The 22,017-nt window shown below is 35.3% G+C and overlaps 1 protein-coding gene across 1 annotated transcript; it reads right to left on the bottom strand.

Annotated features, from left to right (window-relative positions):
• Positions 1-615: 615 nt before the first annotated feature.
• Positions 616-5,671, bottom strand: chmp3 (charged multivesicular body protein 3). Its single transcript, XM_030127388.1, has 6 exons — positions 5,524-5,671; positions 4,934-4,994; positions 3,910-4,089; positions 3,648-3,769; positions 1,764-1,878; positions 616-1,644 (listed from the first exon to the last, which is right to left on the bottom strand). The coding sequence occupies exons 1-6, from the start codon at positions 5,566-5,568 to the stop codon at positions 1,505-1,507; spliced, it is 663 nt and encodes a 220-aa protein (XP_029983248.1). The 5' UTR covers positions 5,569-5,671; the 3' UTR covers positions 616-1,504.
• Between the last annotated feature and the right edge of the window lie 16,346 nt (positions 5,672-22,017).

The following is a 22,017-nucleotide window of genomic DNA, read 5'->3' as shown; positions in this document are numbered from 1 at the left end:
GCAGTGTAATAATTCATTGATTTTAATGGATGTATTTAATTTGAAGATTTACTTACTTATCTTGAAAGATAATTTTCACTTGTTCCATTGGCAGATTTTTTTTGCTTAATTCAATATTTTTTTTTCCTTAATTCAATATTTTCTTTGCTTAATTCAAGCAAAAAAAAAAAATCTGCTAGTGGAACAAGTGAAAATTATCTTGGTAAGATTTCTTGAAATAAGATTTTCAAGAACTACTGTCTAAAAATAAACTCTTACATCTCACTGAAAAGTTACTCTTTAGGTGATAATGTCTTATTTTAAGTGTGATGAAATATTTTGACTACAAATGAGAAAAACACACTTGGTAAGATTTTGATTTTTGCAGTGTGTCAGCAGGATTTAAAAAGAGCAAACACATTTGTTTGATAATAAATGGCTTCACCCAACCACTAGCCACGAGTGAAAGAAAAGCTTTTGTGTTATCATTCATATTCTCTGAAAAATGAATAACACAAAAGAAAAAAAAAAAAAAAAAAAATCACAAATTCTGCAAGGGTATGTAAACTTATGAGCACAACTGTATGTTTTCATTTCTTTCATCTGCTGCATACCACCAGACATACCTGAAACATACTTTTATCCTTATGTATTCTTAAAACTTTATTCTTTTCCCATTCACATAGAAAAATTATACACACAACACTTCCACAATATGTAGGTTCTGCACTAACCAGCCTTTCCATTTCATCTGCATCTTCCTGCTGATGGTGAAAATCATAAGTCACACATTTAACAAGCTGAATGTTAATGCAAAAATGTGACAGGTTAGTATGCGTGCACTCTTCTGATAAGTGTTCTTTACATGTAGGACCACATATAGTATACGTACATTTTTGATTTACACAGATAGAATAACTCTCAAAAGCAAAATCCACCCGTCACCCCTAGTGTTGCAGATAATGTAAAGTACTTAGAAGTAAACAGAGCAGCTGCTGCTTACAAAATATGTCATGACACACCGGAACTAGTGCTGGAAAGTGATCTGGGATGTGATTTGGACTGAATACAAACGTGCAGGGCGACTTTAATAAACACTTACCAAATTCAGTTTTGGATTTTTAACACCCAAGACCCTCAAAGTCCAGACCAGAGAAAGAATACAATGAAGCACTGTAGGCACAGCAGGCTTTTCTTACTTACATTATATACACACCATCTCATACCATCTCTTTGACTTTGGATAATAAAGACTTACCAAGGGATTCCCCCGATAATAGAAGACAACAAGCAAAAAAAACCCAAAACAAAACAAAAGCATTTCCAGGCTGAGTAAACCAATTGTCCTATAAAAAACCTTTTAAAGACATAACTGTCAAAGCACAAAGTTTACTTCAAACGATTATATGAAATAATTAAAAGATGAAGCAGAGAGGTTGTTCAACACCGTGAACCCTTCACCAGAACTGTCTCAGTCTTTAATGGAGTAAGCAAAGTGACTTTGATGGAGCAGTGGCAGATCACCTTAGCTCCTCAGAGCCGCCAATCGTGACTGCATTTCTTCAATGTCCTCCTCTGACTCGTCGTCTGAGGCTGCCGTGGCCCCCGTCGGCTCCGTTTCAGGCAGTGCATCTGTGACTTTGCTGGGTGCTTTTCCAAGGGCACCTGATAATGCAAATACCACTATGAAACCATCTGTGGAGCACCTCAATCTGGGTGAAGGATTGTGGTGAAAAACAGCAGCACAATGTAATTTTCTAACATGGTGTTGCACATTTCCTCACCTGCTGTGATCTCAAAGAGGATCTTGTCAACTTCCTCCTCTGCTGCCTCCTCCATCTCCTCCCCATCTTCCATGCTCTCAAATGTGTCCTCCAGCATTTCCTCAATGATGCCAGCCTAACAAATCCAAATCACAAAGTACATATTATCTAAGGTTATGTTCAGACTGCGGGTAAATGTGGCCCAAATCCAATTTTTTTTTGCCCATATGTGACCTGTATCCTATCTGTTAAAGACAGTGTGAACAGCACAAATCCAATACATATCTGATATTTTGCAATGCGACTTCAGTCTGAAAGGCCAGGTCTCATTCATCCAACCTTTACGTCATTGAAATGCAACAAACATCACAATTCTGCATCCCAGGAGGAGTAGCAGCGGGAAAAACATATTCACTTCCGTAAACACAGTGTGTGGTCACATATTACATCAGGACCTCTTTTGCACGTGTGGGTCGCATTCAGTTCATACTCAAAACTGACAGAAGTCACATTTAATGTGTAATATGAATGAGCGCACAAAAAAAAAATCAGATTTCCCCCCAAAAATCTGAATTGTGCATTAAGTCCTGCTGTGTGAACGTAGCCTAAGGCTGTAGAGTTTCTACAGCTGGAGGATAAAATAATTACTCTATTATGGCATAATTTCAATCATAATAATTTCCTTTGAGATCAGCTGCTATTATTATCATCACAGTATCATTTTATATTGAAGTAATTACATTTAATAATCAATATTTTTAAAACTAAAATGCTTCATTGTTTTGCTGGTACACCAACACATTTTAACATTTCCTCAATTACTTTAATTGTTTTGAATGTTCAACATCTACATTTCTTGGATGTTCAGTCATCTTCTCTAACCATTTAATCCCCTGGAGGATTATTGGGGGGGGGGGGGGGGGGGGGGGGGGCTGGAGCCTATCCTAGCTTCTAACCCTAGAGAGGTCACCCATTTCTTGCAAACCAGACAGAGACAGACCACCATTCATTCTTCCATTCACACCTACGGGCAATTTAGAGGCACCAATTAACCTATTAAAATGTAGGTCTTTTAGACTGTGGGAGGAAGCAAGAGTGTCTGCAGAGAAAATGCAAACTCCACACAGAAAAGCTCCTACTGACCCACACTGGCCTAAAAGTCAGGATCTTCTTGCTGTGATGTGACAGTGTTAACCACAGAACAGCCAAACAGAAATGTTTAACGTCACAGAAAACCATCAGCATTTCCTCCACTTTCACTCAGAACCAAAAATCAGCCATTAAACCAAAAAGAAATAATGATTTGACATCTACTGTGATAATTCTCAATATGAACTGATACTGACTCATATGAATATTTCTATCATAATAACATTTTTGTCCAAATCCCTCAGCCTTCATGACTACACGTCATGGAAGTATCAGATAGTTATAAACATTTCCATAGTCATGAATAGGAGTAGAAATCAAAAACCTGTTCAGACTTAGAACCGGTTCCAATTGATCAATTCCATTGGAATTGTACACGTCCAGCGTTATCAATTCTTCTTAATGATTCCCTCATTTCCCAGCACAGTGTTTTCTGGTGTTCCCTACGTCACATCGTGTCACGGTACATTATGTTATTACGTCACATGCTGACCTGCTTCAACCGTGAGAAATCATGGAGAGGAAAAAGCGATCCAAAGCTTGGCTACATTTCACCAGAAGAGATGAGAATAATGCAGTGTGTAATCAGTGTAATACTTAGGAATCGATAGGAGAATTGATAAGGAATTGGACTGGTAAGCAGAATTGACAATGGCACTGATATTGATAAAATCCTATCAATTCCCACCCCTAGTCATGAATCTTATACTAATGAAGTAAAATGGGGTCTGGACATATGTGCTGGTGGCTGCACACCTTCATCATCTCCTTTGACAGTTCCCTCATAGTGGCCTGGATCTCTGGGACTTTGATGAGGCTCTGCATGGCTTTCATGACCTCTGTGCTCTTCTGAAGGGCCCCAGCTACACGGAGAACAGCTACAAACACACACACACATGAAATGACTTTACAAAAATGCAAAGCAGGACACTTAATAAAATCACAGAATAACAAATTGGTTCTGTCAGCAAAAGTTTACACAAAAGCAACTTTCCAAGTGGCATATTGAAAAACATACCGAGCTGGTTCTTCATGCTGAGTTGTACAGAGTTCATGTGAGCTTTGGAGGCATATAGTTTTGTGACTGCTCGTTTTGACTGAATCACTTCTTTGGCAAGAAGCACACACACGTCTTTCTGACCCTTTTTGGCAGCATCTTTGATGGATCTTTTGACCTTCTCTTCTTCTCTTTGAATATCTGAAAGATGATGACATGTTACTCCAAAAACAACACAAATTTTAATACAAATAATGTAATAAAGTCACTGACTGCAGTGCAAATTAAAACATTCAAAAATACAACTGAATCCATGTAGTGAATAATAAGCTGTTGAAGCTTTGGCTCAGATATGATGCTAAATTTTCCAACAGCAGTTTTTATTTCTGTTTGTTATGCAATTATAGGCTTCCCTTATTTTCAGATACTATGAAATATGGATTTATCAAAGAGCTACATGACAGTAAGGCTGTAAGGCACTATTATTTTCACTGTCAATTAATTTCTTGATTATTTTATTGATTACAGCTACAGTAGCTGAAATCAGGAAAACAACACATTTGGGAATACACACCTTCCTTCTACAGCTCTTTCACACTGTACACATCAAAAGACTAATTGTAAAGAGAGTTGGCCAGCCACAATATGCTGAAAGGCAATAATGGGATCTTTGCAAAAAACTACCAAGCACTACTACTTAAATTTAATATACTTTTGGTAGATAACTGCTAGAAATTGTGAGAAAAGTTTACAAGTGTTTCCAAAAGACACTCAATTCACTATCATTGTGAGAGAGGAAGCCCAAAAATATTCACATTTAAGAACCTAAATTAAGTAAACTATTGGACTATTACCCTTACAAATATATAAATCACTCAATTACTAAAATAAGTGCTGAATATTTTTAGTCAAAAACTAATCAATAAAGTGTTAAGTCGCTGCAGCTCTACATGTCAGTAAATGCATGATTTATACATCTCACATTTAAATACTACGATTATTATCTAGAGTTTGCATGTAAAATAAACGCTGATTTATTTCTTACCTCGAATTTGTCTGTCAATCACTCTGGATTCTTTCCGTATTTTTGAAGACCACTCATTGATCTGAAATAAGACATTACGTTATATTAGACTAAGTATCTCCTGAAGAGTTTAAGTGTATTTTAAGATACACCTTAACAGCCGTGTGGCATTACAGCAAAGTCACCCATGACATAATAAGCTCTACCATTAGCCAAACCAAGCTATATTGGACAGTGATGTCATCTGAAGCCAACAATCACGGTTTGTTTACAGTGTACATGGGTTAGCTTGTATGCTAACAAGCTAGCTCAATCACTACATGAACCGAATAAGGTTTTCTGACTGTTAAATTAGCTGTAGACATGAATAATAATAGAAACAACGCCGGATACTGCCAGCTGGACTGTGTGACGAAAAATGTCCACCTATTTTTATAACAACACTAACGTCAGCTACTCAGCTAACAAGAAGTATCAACAGATTGGACAAACCCAGACAAGAAACACCGAAGGCTAACGCTAGCAAGGTTAGCTAAAGGCAGTGTTAGTTTTGTCTTTACGACGGGATGAACTCTCAAAGACAACCACAATCTTCAGGACAAGATACTTACCAGATCTTTTGGTGGTTTCTCCGGTGTTCTACCAAACAGACCCATTGCGTAGACTTCGCCAAAAGGCAAGCTAACTTACCTGACTAAAAGTAGCTGCTAGCTGAGCCTGTTCTCCTGACACTTCCTGTTCTTACGTACGAGTCTGCGTGCGTCCGAATAGGAAAAGACTCCGCTACTTTTTTTTTTTTTTTTTTTTTTTAATTAATAACTTTTATTAACAATTCTTGACACACAATCTTAACACAAACAAAAATAAAAAGATACATTCACTAGACACATTTTTAGGTCAGAAGATACTATTTATTTTGGGACTGCACCTACTCGCATGTATTTTGGATTAATTTACATCATTTCATAAACACCAAAAATTGACCCTTCATATAAATTGAACTTTCAACATGTTTTATTTGGACTTTCACAAAATGATAAAAATAAATCCAGAAAAAAAAAAAAAAAAAAAAAAAAATCATCAACCTTTTAGTAATATTTGCCAAATTTCACATTCATTGTACTGAATTTGCACACCAGAGTCCTAACATTATTGTTTTTAACGTACTTGTTTCCAATTATTTAGGTAATTTGAAGAAAATTATAAATTCTAAAGCGAGTAAAACAAGCAGACTACGTCAAGTATATAATCTTATTTAATTTATATAATTTCTATTTCTATACATCAAGCTTTTTTTATTTTGATTTATTTTTTTCTTATTTTACCTACATCTATATCTATTTATTGGAAATGTAAAATATTTTGTGAAGTATGACTATTTTGTTTCATCCTACTTTGGTGTAATATTATGATGTATGTATATAGTTCAATTGTTCATTGACCAATACAAAAAAAACCAAAACAAAACCCTCCTCTACTCTGATTACTAAGAAGGAATCAAGGACACAAAGAATTAGGAAACAAGGATAATACATAATAAATGAGGAAATGATGAAAACAATCACAGGGGTCCATTTTTAACGAAGATGGGCTGTATTATTATGACTTTTCAGTCAAAATCAAAACTTTGATTTCTTTGGAGACAAATGATGAGTGGTTTTGCAAAACTCATATCACCATATTCATCACCATAATGAACTAAAAGGGGTTCAAAGCTAGTCTTTAATGCAAACTCATTTCCACCCTGAATTCCTGTGTCACACCTACAGTTCACTATTATGAATTTATTTATTAAAACAAGTACATGAAGTCCATCCTCAGTCTTGTCCTGGTTTCTATGTGGTTTCAGCTGTGGGTAGAGGGTGACCTCTGCTGGTCCAAGACACACATAGCCAAGTATTTGTGGAATACACATATTTGTAATTTCTTGCCAAAAATGCAAACTATGAATACAATTAACAACTGAATAATGCATTCAAAACTAAAAAGGGAAATTTGAGGACATATCTAGTGTCTGTTTGTGTAAAGTGAACTGAATTTCATCTCATGTTAATAGAATGTAAAAACTATTAACCCATAAAGACCCAATGCTACTTTGGTAGCAATTCCCAAATATATTTTTCTCTCTGTTTAACCAATGTTAGGTGATTTATCCCATTTATTATAATATTATCCCCTGTATTTAGTATTTTTTCAATGTAAATTAGGCATTTTCTTATATTTAATTTGCTGATCATATTGATGTTCATTAAAGTTCAGAGTAAAGCCAAATATTATTAAATCAGAAACAGAGAAAACTGAAGAGAAAGTGACATTTTCCACCAATATATCAATAACTGAGCATAAAACAAGTGTGTTCATCCTCTAGCATTGAGCAAACTCTATGGGTTTTACTGGTGAATCAATGTTGTCGAAGATGACTGTTTTGCACATTCATTATGAAGCCTCTGAACGTCCAAATGGGTCATATCTGATGACCACGAAAAGATGGGAAACTGTATTTTACACCATTTATTTACACGGATTGATAGGATTAATGAATCAAAAGGTATTAAACATTTTTGGTCATCAGTGGCTGTTTGGGTCTTTATGGGTGAAACGTTTCTAACCTCAAATACAGAACAAAAACAGCAGAGAGAGAGGGAAAATAATAGATATTAACTTAATCCAATCAGTTTTCAATCTCAGCAACAAACACGAAACTGTGTTTTTCCTCTTTACTTTTTTTTCCCTGTTTTTTTTTTTTTTTTACAACATTTAAGTCTTACAGTACAGTTTTAGCTTATTTTTGATTTAACCTATTTCAGGTTAATTTTGCTTGTTCTCCTGTAAATCATACAAATATCAAGTAGACACCTGATATCAAAACTTAGATGGATGTGTCAAGGGATATAGAATAAAAATTACTCACGTATAAAAGTTTTAAGAGTAAAAATTCCATATGAGGTGATTAGAGGCACAAATAAAAACTGGAGATGAACAGTATTGATCTCTATGAGCATCATTTAAGTCTCACACTACAGTTTACTATGTTAACAGTAGTGTCAGACTTAAAATGATGTACAAGACATAAAAAATGTTAGCCAGAGGGAAAAGACAGTTTCATGATTGTTGCTGAGATTGAAAACTGATTTACACATTGGATTGAAGTTAATATTCATTATTTTTCTTCTGATATTTTTGACATAGTTTCAAGTTACAAATGTTTAATAATTTTTTTAATTTTTTTTTTTTTTTTTACATTTGATTAATATGAGATTCAGTTCACTTTACACACAGACACTAGATATGTCTTCAAATGTCCGTTTTTCTTTTTTACTGCATTATTTAGTTGTTAACTGTAACTGTCAATAAAAATACTTATTCATAGTTTGCATTTTAGGCAAGAAATTATACCATATTGTATATGTGTATTCCACAAATACTTGTCTATGTGTGTGTTGGACCAGCAGAGGTCACCCTCTACCCACAGCTGAAACCTCAGTTCATCTATCAGTAATTTTCTTTGATTCAAATTAATAAATTACTTGAACAGGCAAAAAATGGTAAACGTGAAAAAGACTGTTTTTTTTTTTTTTTTAGTTTATTAATCAATTAATCATTTCAGTTCTATATACACACATACTGTCTACTGATCATCCTGGACAATATTCCAGTCCAAGCCATCATAGAACCAATGAGCACTAACACCAGCTCAACAGCCTGGAAGTGTCAGCAGTGTAGTGTGGAATAGTGTGGCATAACCTCATAAAAAAATAGCTGCTTTGAGAAGTTAATGTTGTTCTGTTGCAATATTTTCCACTTAGGTTCACTGGTAGCTGGTTTAATAAAAGTGTATTTAGTTTTTGTTTGAAGCCAGTTGAAAGGAACAAATTTACAACTTGTGCAAGTAACATAACATAATGTAACCTTCATTCATTCATTTGTTTTTATGAATTAATCCTCAAGAGGGTCGTGGGGGTGCTGGAGACTATCTCAGCTACCAACTGGTGAAGGAAGGGTACTTCAAGAGAATGCAAATGGTGTAATTCAACATAATGTCATGTAAAATTGTATAATTTCATGCAAGTAATGTAACACACTGTTACTTAATGTAACATTACATAGTGTATTTTTCTACAGTGTAATCTTATAAAAAGTATTTTAATGTCAGATAATGTAATATAGTGCCATTTCATCTAATGTAATATAACATAGCACAATGTTATTGAGTATAAGGTAATGTAACATAATGTAATATAGTGTCATTTTTATAAAATGACTGATACAGTAAAGATGACAGGAAAAACTGAATGGATCCTTCATCTACAGCATAGACGTCAAACTTATTTCAGTTCAGGATCTACATACAGTCCAATTTGATCAAAAATGGGTTGGACCAGTAAAATAATGGTAACATGATAATCTATAATTAATGACAACTCCAAATTGTTCTCTTTTCGTGGAAAAAACAGTAAAATTGCATTGTGAAAATGTTAACCTTTACAATCCCCTCACACAAAATGTGAATAACCTGAACAACCGTGAAATTTCTTAAGAAAAATAAGTGAAATTCAACAAGATTATAAATCAGCTTAACATGTGTAACATTTTAAACATAACTAAAGCAGAGAAAGAAAAATACATTTGTCCAATAAATCAGAGCTCTGAATATCAGACTCTGCAGCTTAACTAAGACCGTCAATAAAACCAACCACGGCCATAATTCTACAGAATTTCAGGCTTTAATATAATCTAAACAGGTGAGTTATGAATAAATGTAAGTCCGTACAGTCGTCACAGAGCAAAGGAACTATTGAGACCAAACCAGTTTTCTATTCACAGCTGTAGAAATGGACATTTCTGCTGTGAAGTTGGACATTTTAACATGATGTTGACGTTGGGGAAAAAAGTAGATGTGGCTCAAAGCTGCTGCCGTCACCCCCTACTGGACGAAAGAGAAACCGTACATAAACTCATCAGAATATTTTCATTTCTATTCTTGCATATTTCACATTGCATTTTTTCAACCTGCCTTCCTTGCACATAATTTTTGTATTTGCTGCTGCCAACTGTGAAATTTCCCCACAGTGGGATCAAAAAAGTCTTGTCTTATTTTAAAGCCCGATTCAGAATCCTTAAGATATTTAGGGAGTAAAATTCAGAGTATTAGATTTCAGAGTTTTTAAGGACCCACAGAAACCTACAAAAATTGTTTCTTTTTTTTAGGAAATGCAATTTTTAAAAAATTTTTTTTTTAAATTTTTAAAATAATTTTATTTCTCGATTTTCAACAGCATAACATTGCTGTATCATACAATGTGTACATTTTTGCTGTCCTTCTTAACATAAGTCTCCACCCCCAACATAGAGATAAACATAAACATATATATATATATATACCAAAAGACATCAGGAATTTGAGCAGGAGGCACATAGTATTAACACAAATTCCAGATGTGAACATATAGCAAAGGCAAAAATTAAAAAATAAAATAACAATAAATAAATAAATAAATAAATAAATAAATAAAAGGAATGTGGTTAAACTTTAACCAGTCTTACTGGTGAAGTTTTTTAGTGTCCTTTATGACTTTGGAAAGCACTGGATGATCCATAAATGCATTTTTTTTTTCTGTCAGTAAATATTCTGGGATGTCGTGACCCTCAGCCTCAGAATGAAACCGAGGTCGACAGAAGGAGAGGGACAACTGTGAAAACAGCCTTACTAAACTGTACACCCCCCATTCCCTGCCCTGACCCCCTTTTCTATACAACAACTGGAAATGCAGTACAGGAGACTGAAGAAGACACAATGGGATCGACTTTCAGAGGCATCTGCAGCCTCCACCTCAATGCCACCTCCCAGGAGTCTGTGCGGCGTGGTGTCAGACGGCTGTCAAGTCATCAGTCATTATAACTCACACACACACGCACACACACACACACACACACACACACACACACACACACACACACACACACACATAAAATGACATGAAACTTATGAATAATGCAACACAGTCTAAAACAATATAGAAACGTTGGACAAATGAGTTAGTCTTCCCTCATTATTACTGGTTCATGATATGTCCAGATAAAATGTCTTGCATAAAATGGGACCTTTAATAAACAGTGGTTTGGAACAACAGATCTGAAGTCATGAATTCTTTTACACCATATTTTTCAGCTTCTGCAAATCCTCGAAATAACTGAAAAACTGAAAAAAACAAAACTAAACAAAACAAAACATTCAATAAACATATAAACTAATTTACAAAGCCTCAAAAACTATAACTGATTTAAAAACTACATACAATGAAGGTGAAGCACACATACAATGATACAATTAATGGAGACAAAAATACACTGAGAACATTCCTTAACTGAATGAATGAATGACTGAATGACTGAATGAATGAATGTGTTATTTCAGACATATTAAAAGCACAATAAACCACAAACAAAAACAAATGCCCCCAATAAATTATCAACATGAGAAAACCAAAACAAAGAAGGAAATTTATATTATTATACGTAAGACATACTTTAAATACAATTTTAGTGTTATGTACATGTCTGAAAAGGCGTGAGAAGACGTAAACACTATTTAATCCCACCCCTTTGTTACAATACAACACACAAATTCTATAAATCTAAATCACTACATGGACATTATGTCCATATCAATCAATATAATATGATAATTATATATAATTCTACATCATAATCTGCTACATGTGTTAAATATCAACAACTATAAATATGACATACAATTTGCTATAATTATATATTTGACTATCTCAAATACATGACTATATTAGTTTATATAAATACAATATACAAACTAACAAATATAATGATATTTTACCTGAAGGTTTACCTATTGAATTTCCTCAGGTACTTCCAGTATTTTTTCAAATATGCAAATGAAGTCATACTTCATTTTCATGTACATGTATAGGTTTTGGTTTGTTTGTTTGTTTGTCAATCTGTTTCATTTATAAAAACTAAGTAGGATTATTTTGTTTTGTTGCATATTCGAAATAAACTAAACTGAACTAAAAAACTAAAGTATTAGTGGGTTAAAGTGACATCAAAGGCCAGGCGCTGCTGTTAAAACAGAACAACTACCTCACTCTGAAAATCAAAATCATATCTACTGTGCGAAGCATGTCTCAGTCAGGTTAAAATATCCAGTATAACAAAACAGAAACAAGTCAAAGAATAGAATAGAATGAAAAATGTCATTTCTGAGGGTAAGGTCAATTTATCATCTGTGTATTTGTAGTGTGTTTTGGTTGGGAAAACACCCTTTAGACTGTTTTAACCTAACTTTAACGCTCGGCTGATGAAGCATTGGAGCATTGGATGCTGTCATGGCGATCATTAACAGGCATTTATTTCTTCTACTGCAGTAAAACAACACATGGACTACTAACAGTATTAAACTACAACGTGAGCTTATCCAGACACTTTCACATAAATTATAACTCACTACATGCACCATTCACTTTGCTGTTGCTGTGATAACATACTTCACTCTTGTACTCAATATTACAATCTATGTTTTCTTATTGTGCAAATTAAGCTTTTCTGAAGCATTCTCATTTTTTAGTTTTCTTCTCACAAGCTAATTTTTAGAACATTTCTAACAAATTATCCATGTAGAAAATATGTCAGGTACCAGTGTAAATAGAGAGAGTGATGCATTATGGATTGTAAATATTAATGTTAATAGGCTGGTAGTTTCATTTAAGTTGGTTAATAGTGATTGTTAGTGTTTGTCTACATTAAAAGGTTAATCTGCAGTTACCCTCAGATATAAAAGAACAAAACGAATCAGATTAACAGGTATAAATGCATGACGAATCTGAAAAACATCAGGTGAACAGTCTTCAGGAAATGGGTTGGACAAAAATCTTGGATGAACAGAAGGATGGACAGAATTCCTGGTATATCTATATCCCCTGTGGGTGGGTGGGGTATAATTAGAGCTGGTCTTCTGTGAATTAGATGGTGTTTGTAACATGTGTGTTTGCATAAACTGTAACTACATAAAGAGGGTCTGTTTTTATGTTGAATGTATGACTATTCCCTTTACTGTTTACTAGTATAATTTGCAGTGAACTCCATCCTTAGCTTATGTTTTGTGCAATATTTTTTGTCTCATTTGCACCAGGTTTGTGTCCAATAAGAATGTTACGAAGGAAAATTTCCGATCATGTCACTACTGCAACTCTCAGACCGGATCGACCAGACCTGACTTTATTCCAGTACTTTACAGTGACAGCCCTCGGAAGGACATGCCTCCGAAAAAGGATAAATTTGGCTGTAGATGTTTTTCTAACTGATTGAATCAGGCTCTGCTTTGAGATGCTTTTAAGGAACATTGTTGTATACTTTTACACTGGTGGATCCAGAAAAAAAAAAAAGGGGGGGGGGGTGGTGGCTATATATACATACAAATGTGATATCCTTCTCTGAATTGTTATATTCCTGCTCAGGACAACTTGCTTTGTTGACAGAACATACTGTGCATTACAGTCATATTTCCCACACTTTCATCTTAATTAACCCTGAAGCTTAGATGTAAATGCCAAAGCCCAAAAAGTAGCGAGACAATCTGATAGCAAATAGGTCGACCTTTAGACCAACGAAGATTTAGCTCAATAGGTAACAGTTGGACTACAACGCAGAACACTGGGGATGGATTTCTGGTCAAAGCAGCATTTTTTTGTGCAGATTCTCAAATGGGAGGGTGCAGCACCAAGGGTGCCAGTAGGTAAATCCACCATTGCTCTTAGTACCTTTTAAATCATTGATGGCGTTTTATAGGTGTTATTAGCGCAGCGTTTTAAGTATGGTTTTAGAATTGAGTTTTACTTTGTGTTCTATGTACGATTTTAGTGTGGATGTATGGATGAAATCTGTATGGTCTGTAACTTCTGCTGCTTCTGTCTTGGCCAGGATACTCTTGTAAAACCAGAGTACTTGTTCTTTATCCAAATAAAAATTTGAGACTTTTTCAAAACTGCTATTTCATCTAAGACCTTGACTTTATGTACTTTTATACTTGCGTGCCTACTTTTTTGGGTGAGATTGTACCTGTTTTTTTTTTGTTTTTTTTTTAAACCTTTATTCAACCAGAATAAAAAGATCCCATTGAGATTAAGAACGTCTCTTCCAAGGGAGTCCTGGCCAAGAGGCAGCATGAAATACAACACACAATTATAACATTTATAACAGTTATAACACACAATAATTTACAGGACATGTCAAACTATGAAAACAAATGCAAGTCATTGAGTTAGTCTCTAGCACTTTGAGTTTGGATTTAAAAGCATTCAAGGAGATCAGTTCAGTCAGTTTCCAGTCTTTTAGCAACATATTCCATGTGCGAGGAGTAGTGAGTAGTAGAAAAGTTCATTTTAATAAATGCATAAATGTATGGATGCACAATGAACCGTAAATGATGTTTTACTGACAGAAACATTTTCAAAACATATAAAATCACTAAAGTGCATGGATATCATAAAAACAAGTTTCAATAGAATCATTCCAGTACTGTCCGGTTAGTGAAATCATATCAAGCTTTTTATGCTTTCCTCTTGTATTTCTTGTCTTACAAGATAATGTGCCTTTGAGCAAACTCTAAAATTCGACTATCAGAGAAACTGTTTTCCATACGTTATTAAGACTTTCACACAAAATTCCAAACAGCATTTCAAAATTCCATATTTTTTTTAAAACTTTCAAGACCTGCACAGGCACCCTGAAAAGACTTTTTTAATCCTGGTTAAATAAAGGTAAAAAAAAAAATGCCTCCAATGTCCCCAAAGTAAAGGACATCTAAGTTAAATAGAGTAACTGAAAGTGCCCACAAAATAATTACACACATCAGGAGTGAAATGATTCATTTAGGAACGGCAACATAAACCATCCCGAAAGCAGCGATCTGAAACAAACACCCATGAGCGTACCACAGGGTGTTTACCAACACCGCTCCTTATATCAGGATGATCTGAGATGACCCTGATGTGGCAGCAGGATATGAAATCTGTCGGTTGTTATTACTGGATTGGGTTCTCAAACACACACCCTAAAACATGATTACACATTATGTCTGAATAGAAACAGACACACACACTTCGGCTGTCTGTCACGTCAAACTCTGCAAAAGCCATTTCCTTCCACAAAACCTCCTTATTCTACGGAGATAATTACAAGCCTGATCAGATAAGACAGACGAGGAATCAAAATAAACACTCGCTTTTCTTCCCACCGTCAATCAACCGAGTCGGGCAATCGGCCGGTGGCAGACTGGGGTGAACGCGATTATGTAAGAAAAAAAAAAGAGCTAAATCCAAAATAACAGAGAGGCTGTAATGGATAGGAGAGAGAGGAGAGAAGGAGGCCGAGAGGAAGGAGGGATGAGACATGGATAGGAGGGGAGATAAGGAGATTAGAAATGGAGAGGTGACGTGAGTAAAGAGGCGAGAGGAGAAAGGGAGGGAGATATAAGTGATAGAGAGGGAAGAGAAATGAGGGCAGGTGGATGAAAGAGGGGGAGAAACTAGAGACAAGGAGGAATAAAAGGGACACAAGTCGCTTCACAATGTTTCCTGAGCTCAAACATTACTGGGAAGCATCAGTAGTGACATGTGAGCTGCAGGTAAGAGTTGGTTTATTTCAATGATAATGATAATGATGGGGATAAAATATAAAGGTGAAAAAAAGGCAAAAAGAAATGACAAATTTAAACAGAAGACTCCAAAATATTCTACAACTACATTATGGCTCTTTAATCCATAAAGACCCAGCGCTACTTTTGTGTCAGTTCCCAATTTAATCTTTCATTCATTCATTTTCTGAACCTGCTTTATCCTCACTAGGGTCACGGGGGTCACTTGGAGCCTATCCCAGCTACTTATGGGCGAAGGTGGGGTACACCCTGGACAAGGGCTGAAAGACATACTCAGTGCCAATGAAAATGCAACACTTGAAGATTCTTATATTTTTTTAAATTGATGAGGATTTTTATTCCATAAGCTCTTTGGAATTAATCATAGGCCATTTCTATACAGTAAAAATAAAAAATCACATCCAAATTTGTTGACAAAAAATAAGGATAAAGAAAGAAACTCAAGGACCCCCAAAACCAAAACTCACAAAGCGGTCCCGGAGGTGCTGCAGTTCAATGTAGCGATCCTGCTGTGGCGTGGTCACACGTGCTCGTCCAGGGCGAGGTCTGTCTGCAGTTGAGCCAGCTTCTTCATGCCTCTGTTGCATCCTGACTATGGTGGACACATTGCATCCAAAACGGTGCGCCACTCGCCGAGCAGAGATTCCGGCCTCCAGGAGCCCCATAGCATGGTATCTTTGGTCACGTGTCAGTCTAGGCATCACTGAGTTATTGCAAATGATTTTGGTGCTTTTCAGCTTGCTTTTATATACAGAACAGGACCACTCCTTAACTGACCACAGTTCCTTAAGTTGAGCAGTTCATTGCTGAACAATGAGAAAAACAAGTCTTATGAATGCAGACAAGTTCATTCAAGCGTGACAATAGCTCAACCCGTCTCAGGTTGTTAAGAAATTGTCTGGGATTATCTTATACAGGTGAAACTTAAACATACTGATGCAGCTCAGGAACAATAAAATACAATCAAGTGTTGCGTTTTCATTGGCAATGAGTATATATTGTTATCGTATCTATATCTAGATATGAACATTCAAGATATTAATATCAAAAAAGCAATGATATAAACGATACAGATTTCCCACGCGCTCGCCCTGCACGTACAGCTCTGGAAGTCACAACAAATTTCATTTTTACGATTGCCCTTGAATGCACTGCTAAGGCCAGGCTTGGTTTTCACCTAACCCGTAGTCATATCGTATCGTATCAAGATATCTGGCATGAATGTCGAGATATGAAATTTTGTCCATATCATTCAGTCCTACCCTGGACAAGTCGCCAGTTCATCACAGGGCTAATTTAATCTTAATAATAATTTAATCTTTCTCTGTATTTAAGGGTCATATTTTGCTAAACCCACTTTTATTAGTCTTTGGTTCATTTATTTGTGTATTTGGACCCTAATAGTTCATACAGTTCGAATTTGAACCCTCCAGGTGCTGCAAAACTATCTGTATATTCATTTTGGCAAAAATCGAGTGGATTTCTACAACCTGTTTTAATTCCTGCTTAATTTGTTACGTCTATAACTAATTACGTCACGACATTTGCACATATAAGATCAAGACTTCCGACGAACATTTCTCCGAGTATGACATAATTGTTTGTCAGCAGCAGCGGTTGTAGCAAAAACTGAAAATTTGTCCAAACTTCATGCCGATTACCTAAAATGTTCAGCTGTTGGTTGAACGGGACAGAGCAGCACAGCCAATGACCCGGAGGGGGTGGGGCCTGAAGTGGCTTATTTGCATTTAAAGGGCCAGCGCTCAAAACAATCATTCTGGTGTCATTACTCAGAAATAGGGTTGAAGATGTACCTGTGGAGTTGAATTAATGAAGAATTCAGACCCAAGCATAGCATTTACAGTTTATGTAGACCACGGGGAGATGTTTTAAAATGAATAAATCATTTAAATACAGCAAAATATACCCCTTTAAATGATTTATCATCATTTATCATATTATCTTCTCTATTTTTCATTTTTCTGGTGAAAATCAGGTATTTTCCTATATTTAATTCAATGATCATGTAGATTTTCATAAAAACCTCAGATTAAAGTTGAGGGTTATTATATCAAACACAGAGAAAACTGGAGAAAAAGTGACTTTTTCAGTAAAATGTATCATTAGGTGAACATAAACCCAGTGTGTCATTGATCCAACTCCATGGGTTTTACTGGTGAATCAATGTTGTAGAAGATGACAGTGTTTCCATGGTAACTACAGAGCCTCTGAACGTCCAAAGGGGTCATATCTGATGACCATGAAAAGATGACAAACTGTATTTTACACCAATTATTGACATGTATTGATAGGATTAGTGGATCAACAGGTATTAAACAGTTTAGATCAGTAGATGTTTTGGGGTCTTTATGGTTTAACAATACTTTATGTCCGAAATAGAGGAGGAAGAAGATGAACTTATATTGTCCAACCCCAATTTTACATGACTTGGCTAATCAGCTAATGTATATAGTCCATAAAAAAGAACAGGTTATTTGTTAAATTACTGAAAAAGAGAAGAAAATATAACATATCATCCATAACTTTCACTGTTGTACTCCCCTTCATTGTTACTATATCTCTGGAAAATAAGGTTTTTATACGTCTTCTTAAACTTATGATGTTTCCACACTGTTTGATAATTTATTCCATTCTATTCCACAAAACCACTCCACAACATGAAATGAACATCTTTTTAAGATTTGTCCCAGAGAAATGTTGTTTAATGTTTAGTTTCTCTCTGTAGTCATAACCACCCACTCTATCTGTGAATAATTTTCTGTATGTTATTTGGAAGTAATTTATTTCTTGCTTTGTAAAATATTGTGAATGTGCAGCTAGTGGTTGCACGAAAACGACAAATCTTCTGATGTGGATGACCAGAAACATGGTTTGTCTTAAACCACCACGACTGGAAACATGAAGTCATGACCAGAATCAGAATCATCTTTATTTGTTTTTTTGTATAGTATTGATTGTTTCTATAATTGTGATGTCATAGTGGTGGTATTAACCCATAAAGACCCAGTGCTACTTTTGTAGTAGTTCCCAAATAAGTTTCTCTCTTTTTAAAGTGATTTATCACCATTTATTATAATATTATCCTCTGTATTTTGTTTTGTTTTTTTTCCAGTGAAAAATCATGCATTTTCTTATATTTAATTGACTGATCATGTAGATGTTCATTAAAGCTCTGATTAAAGTTGAGACCTATTATATTAGACACAGAGAAAACTGACAAAAAAATGATTTTCTCAGCAAATATATCATTAACTGAACATAAAACAAACATTTCCATCCACTGTCACTGATCCAACTCCATGGGTTTTACTGGTGAAACAATTTTGTAGAAGATGACGGTGTTTCCATGGTAACACAGAGCCTCTGAACTTCCAAATGGGTCATATCTGATGACCATAAAGAGATGACAAACTGCATTTTACACCAATTATTTACATGTATTGACAGAATTAGTGGATCAGCAGTTAGTAAATATTTTATATCAGTAGATGATTTTGGTCGCTGGTGGATGTTTGGGTGTTTATGCATTAAGAGGTGGATTAAGTCAAGTAAATTCCCACTGAAGGCCCAGGCACCAAAAGCATGGACCACACACGGTACCAAATACACACCATTTCAGGGCATGTTTCTATTCAAAGTGAAGAAGAAAATCCAGTTGAAAGTAAGTATGTAAGTAAAGTTAATTTAGTTTTGATAGAAAAGGTCAAATTTGGCTACTCTGCTGCTTGGATAAAAAGCAACTAAAACTTGCTGGATTTTACTTTCTACTAATGTCTAAGTTCATTTATTTTAAGGATAAGATGCAAAAAAAAACCCAACCAAAAACAGAAAGAAAAAAAGAAAACTTCCTTGTAAATATGTTCAAAGTTAAATTTGACTAAAATCATGCAATCCAATATGGCTGCCACCCTGTGACATCACAATATGCAAATTAGATGAGTACATTTACTCCCATCATAAACTTTCGGTCATACCCAATAGTTTCCTCATTTACATTATGACTTTGTGTCTAACCACTTCCAAGCTACAGCTTTTTGAAATCTTGATCAAAATTGAATATTTTTTGAAAAAAAACTTTTAAAAAGGGTTTAGTAGGTTTTGTCAGGTTTCGAAACAAAAAAATACATGAACAGGAGATGAACAGCCCAAAGTTTTATTGATCCCATCCATCCTGACAACCTGCTGCCAAAGAGAACTTTGTGGCTTTGCAACCAAATCACCCTGTTTTATATATATATATATATATATATATATATATATATATATATATATATATATATATATATATATATATATATATATATATATATATATATGGATATATCTCAGTGGCAGCTGCTGGTCTTTCAGACAGGGGAAGCTCATTGTCGGCTTACATAAAAAAAAACAAACAAAACAAAACAAAAAAAAAACTGTCAAGCTATTTAAACATAAATTCAGCCCTCCGTTCCTTTTTAAGAAAATGCTCAGTGACCTTATCGTACCAAGTAGGCGTCTTTTCCAGGGACCGGACCAGTGTCCTCTGAATGTCCAGCAGAGCTAGGCTGCTTTGATTGCCTTTCCCCATTGTGTTGTGGGTGTAAGACTTCAGCCTTTATAAACTAGAGATGCTCCTTTCACTCCGACCTAGCCGACAGTTTGATTGATTTAATTATCTACAAAACAATATTAAACTCGAACAAGAAATGATTAAATTATGGAACTGAAACAATAAAATGCTGAAATTATGTTAAATTGAAACAGGGAAGTACAGTGAGTGTGTTTTATTTACAGTGCAAGAAATGAACAAGTAATTTCGTAGTGGTTTCTCTCTCTCTTTCACAGCAGAATGTGCGACGGTATTAAACTGAACTGTGTCAGTGAAGGAGGAGATCTGAAAATAGCTGTCAATCAAACGGGATTCAGCCTTTCGACTGATCCTCCAATCAGCATATAGGATTCTGGCGTCCAGCCTGGCCGAGCTCCGCCCACAGCTCCATTCACCCCCAGAGACACCCGGCGTCCGGGGGCGGGACAACATCGTGGCATTTATCCAATTACCGTCCAGTTTTGAGGCAATGAAAAAAACTGTTCCACTCAGTCCCACTGAAGCCCAGAGACGCCTGGCATCTACGGACAAACGCACTGAGCAGAGATGTATGAGAAAACAGCGCAACGGGAATGTATGAGAAGTGAACAACATCGAGTCCGTTGATTTGTGATAAAGCTGATTCTGAAGGAACTCATCTTTGAGATGAACGTGTTCCAACACATTTGTAGTCAATGAAATGTCAACACAACCGAACATATTTAACCATTTAATTTTTGTAATTTTAGGGGAAGCCAGGCTTCCCTTGCAGTCTATGAGAAATCGCCACTGATATATATGCTTTATTTTTATCTCCATATTTTATGATAGACAAAATAACCAAAAAACAAAAATAAAACAAAAGACAGACCACAACAATTAGAGCATCCGGGTTCAATCTCCAGACAAACAAAATACAGACAGGTTCAGGACAAATTAGGATAAGATTATACAGATTCAAGGATTTCTTTGATTAACATACACATTCCGTTTTTTCCAATATTTTTTTTACATTTATCAGTCTTGGTCTTAATGTGAAGGTCAGTCTTTCCATGTTATAAATTTCATTCACATGTTTCCAGTCCAGGGGTGTTGAGGGATCTTCGCACATCCATTTTCAAGTTATGGCTTTTTTTTTTGCCCTTACTAATAATATTAACAAAAGATATAAGTCAGATTTCCTTATCTCGTGTGGTAGGTTACCCAAGTAATTTACGATAAAATCCAATGGTAAGGCCATTCCTATTATATTGTTGATTTCCTTTATTACCGATGACCAGTAGGGTACAATCTAAGCACAGTCCCAAAAAATGTAAAGGTGCCCTGCCTTCACAAAGCCATAATTCCTCCAACAGAGAGCTCTGCTCAGATTCTTACACTGTTCACTTTTGACATGAGGTGTTCCAAAAAACCCTACAATGTTTTTCCATATAAATTCCCTCCACTGACCTGAACAAGAAGCAGTCATTGTAGTTTTACATGTATTTGACTATTCATCTGCAGATATTGTTACTTCAGCTTCCTTTTCCCATATTACTTTAATATATATTGTGGAAAGGTTCTTCCATTTTTGCAAACATAGGCAAAGTCTTGATATTTGTTTTTTTGAATCACCCTGATCTTGACAATTTGTGTTACGGCCACTAGATGTTGCTAAACAACAGTATGTGACTCCTGGTTCAAGTCTATGGTTTTCTCACACAATCTATTGATGTGGTTTTAGCAAAAATAATGCACAGTTTGACGGTGCTGAGTTTCATATTTTAATGGATGCTTAGATAAAGATGTGATGGGGGAAGTCAAAGTGGAGGTAAAAACAGGAGAAAAAAGTCG

Source organism: Sphaeramia orbicularis, chromosome 22, assembly GCF_902148855.1.
Source record: "Sphaeramia orbicularis chromosome 22, fSphaOr1.1, whole genome shotgun sequence".
NCBI classification, from domain to species: Eukaryota; Metazoa; Chordata; class Actinopteri; order Kurtiformes; family Apogonidae; genus Sphaeramia; species Sphaeramia orbicularis.
Note: the sequence above shows the minus strand (reverse complement) of the source record. Positions and strands in the feature narration are given on the sequence as shown.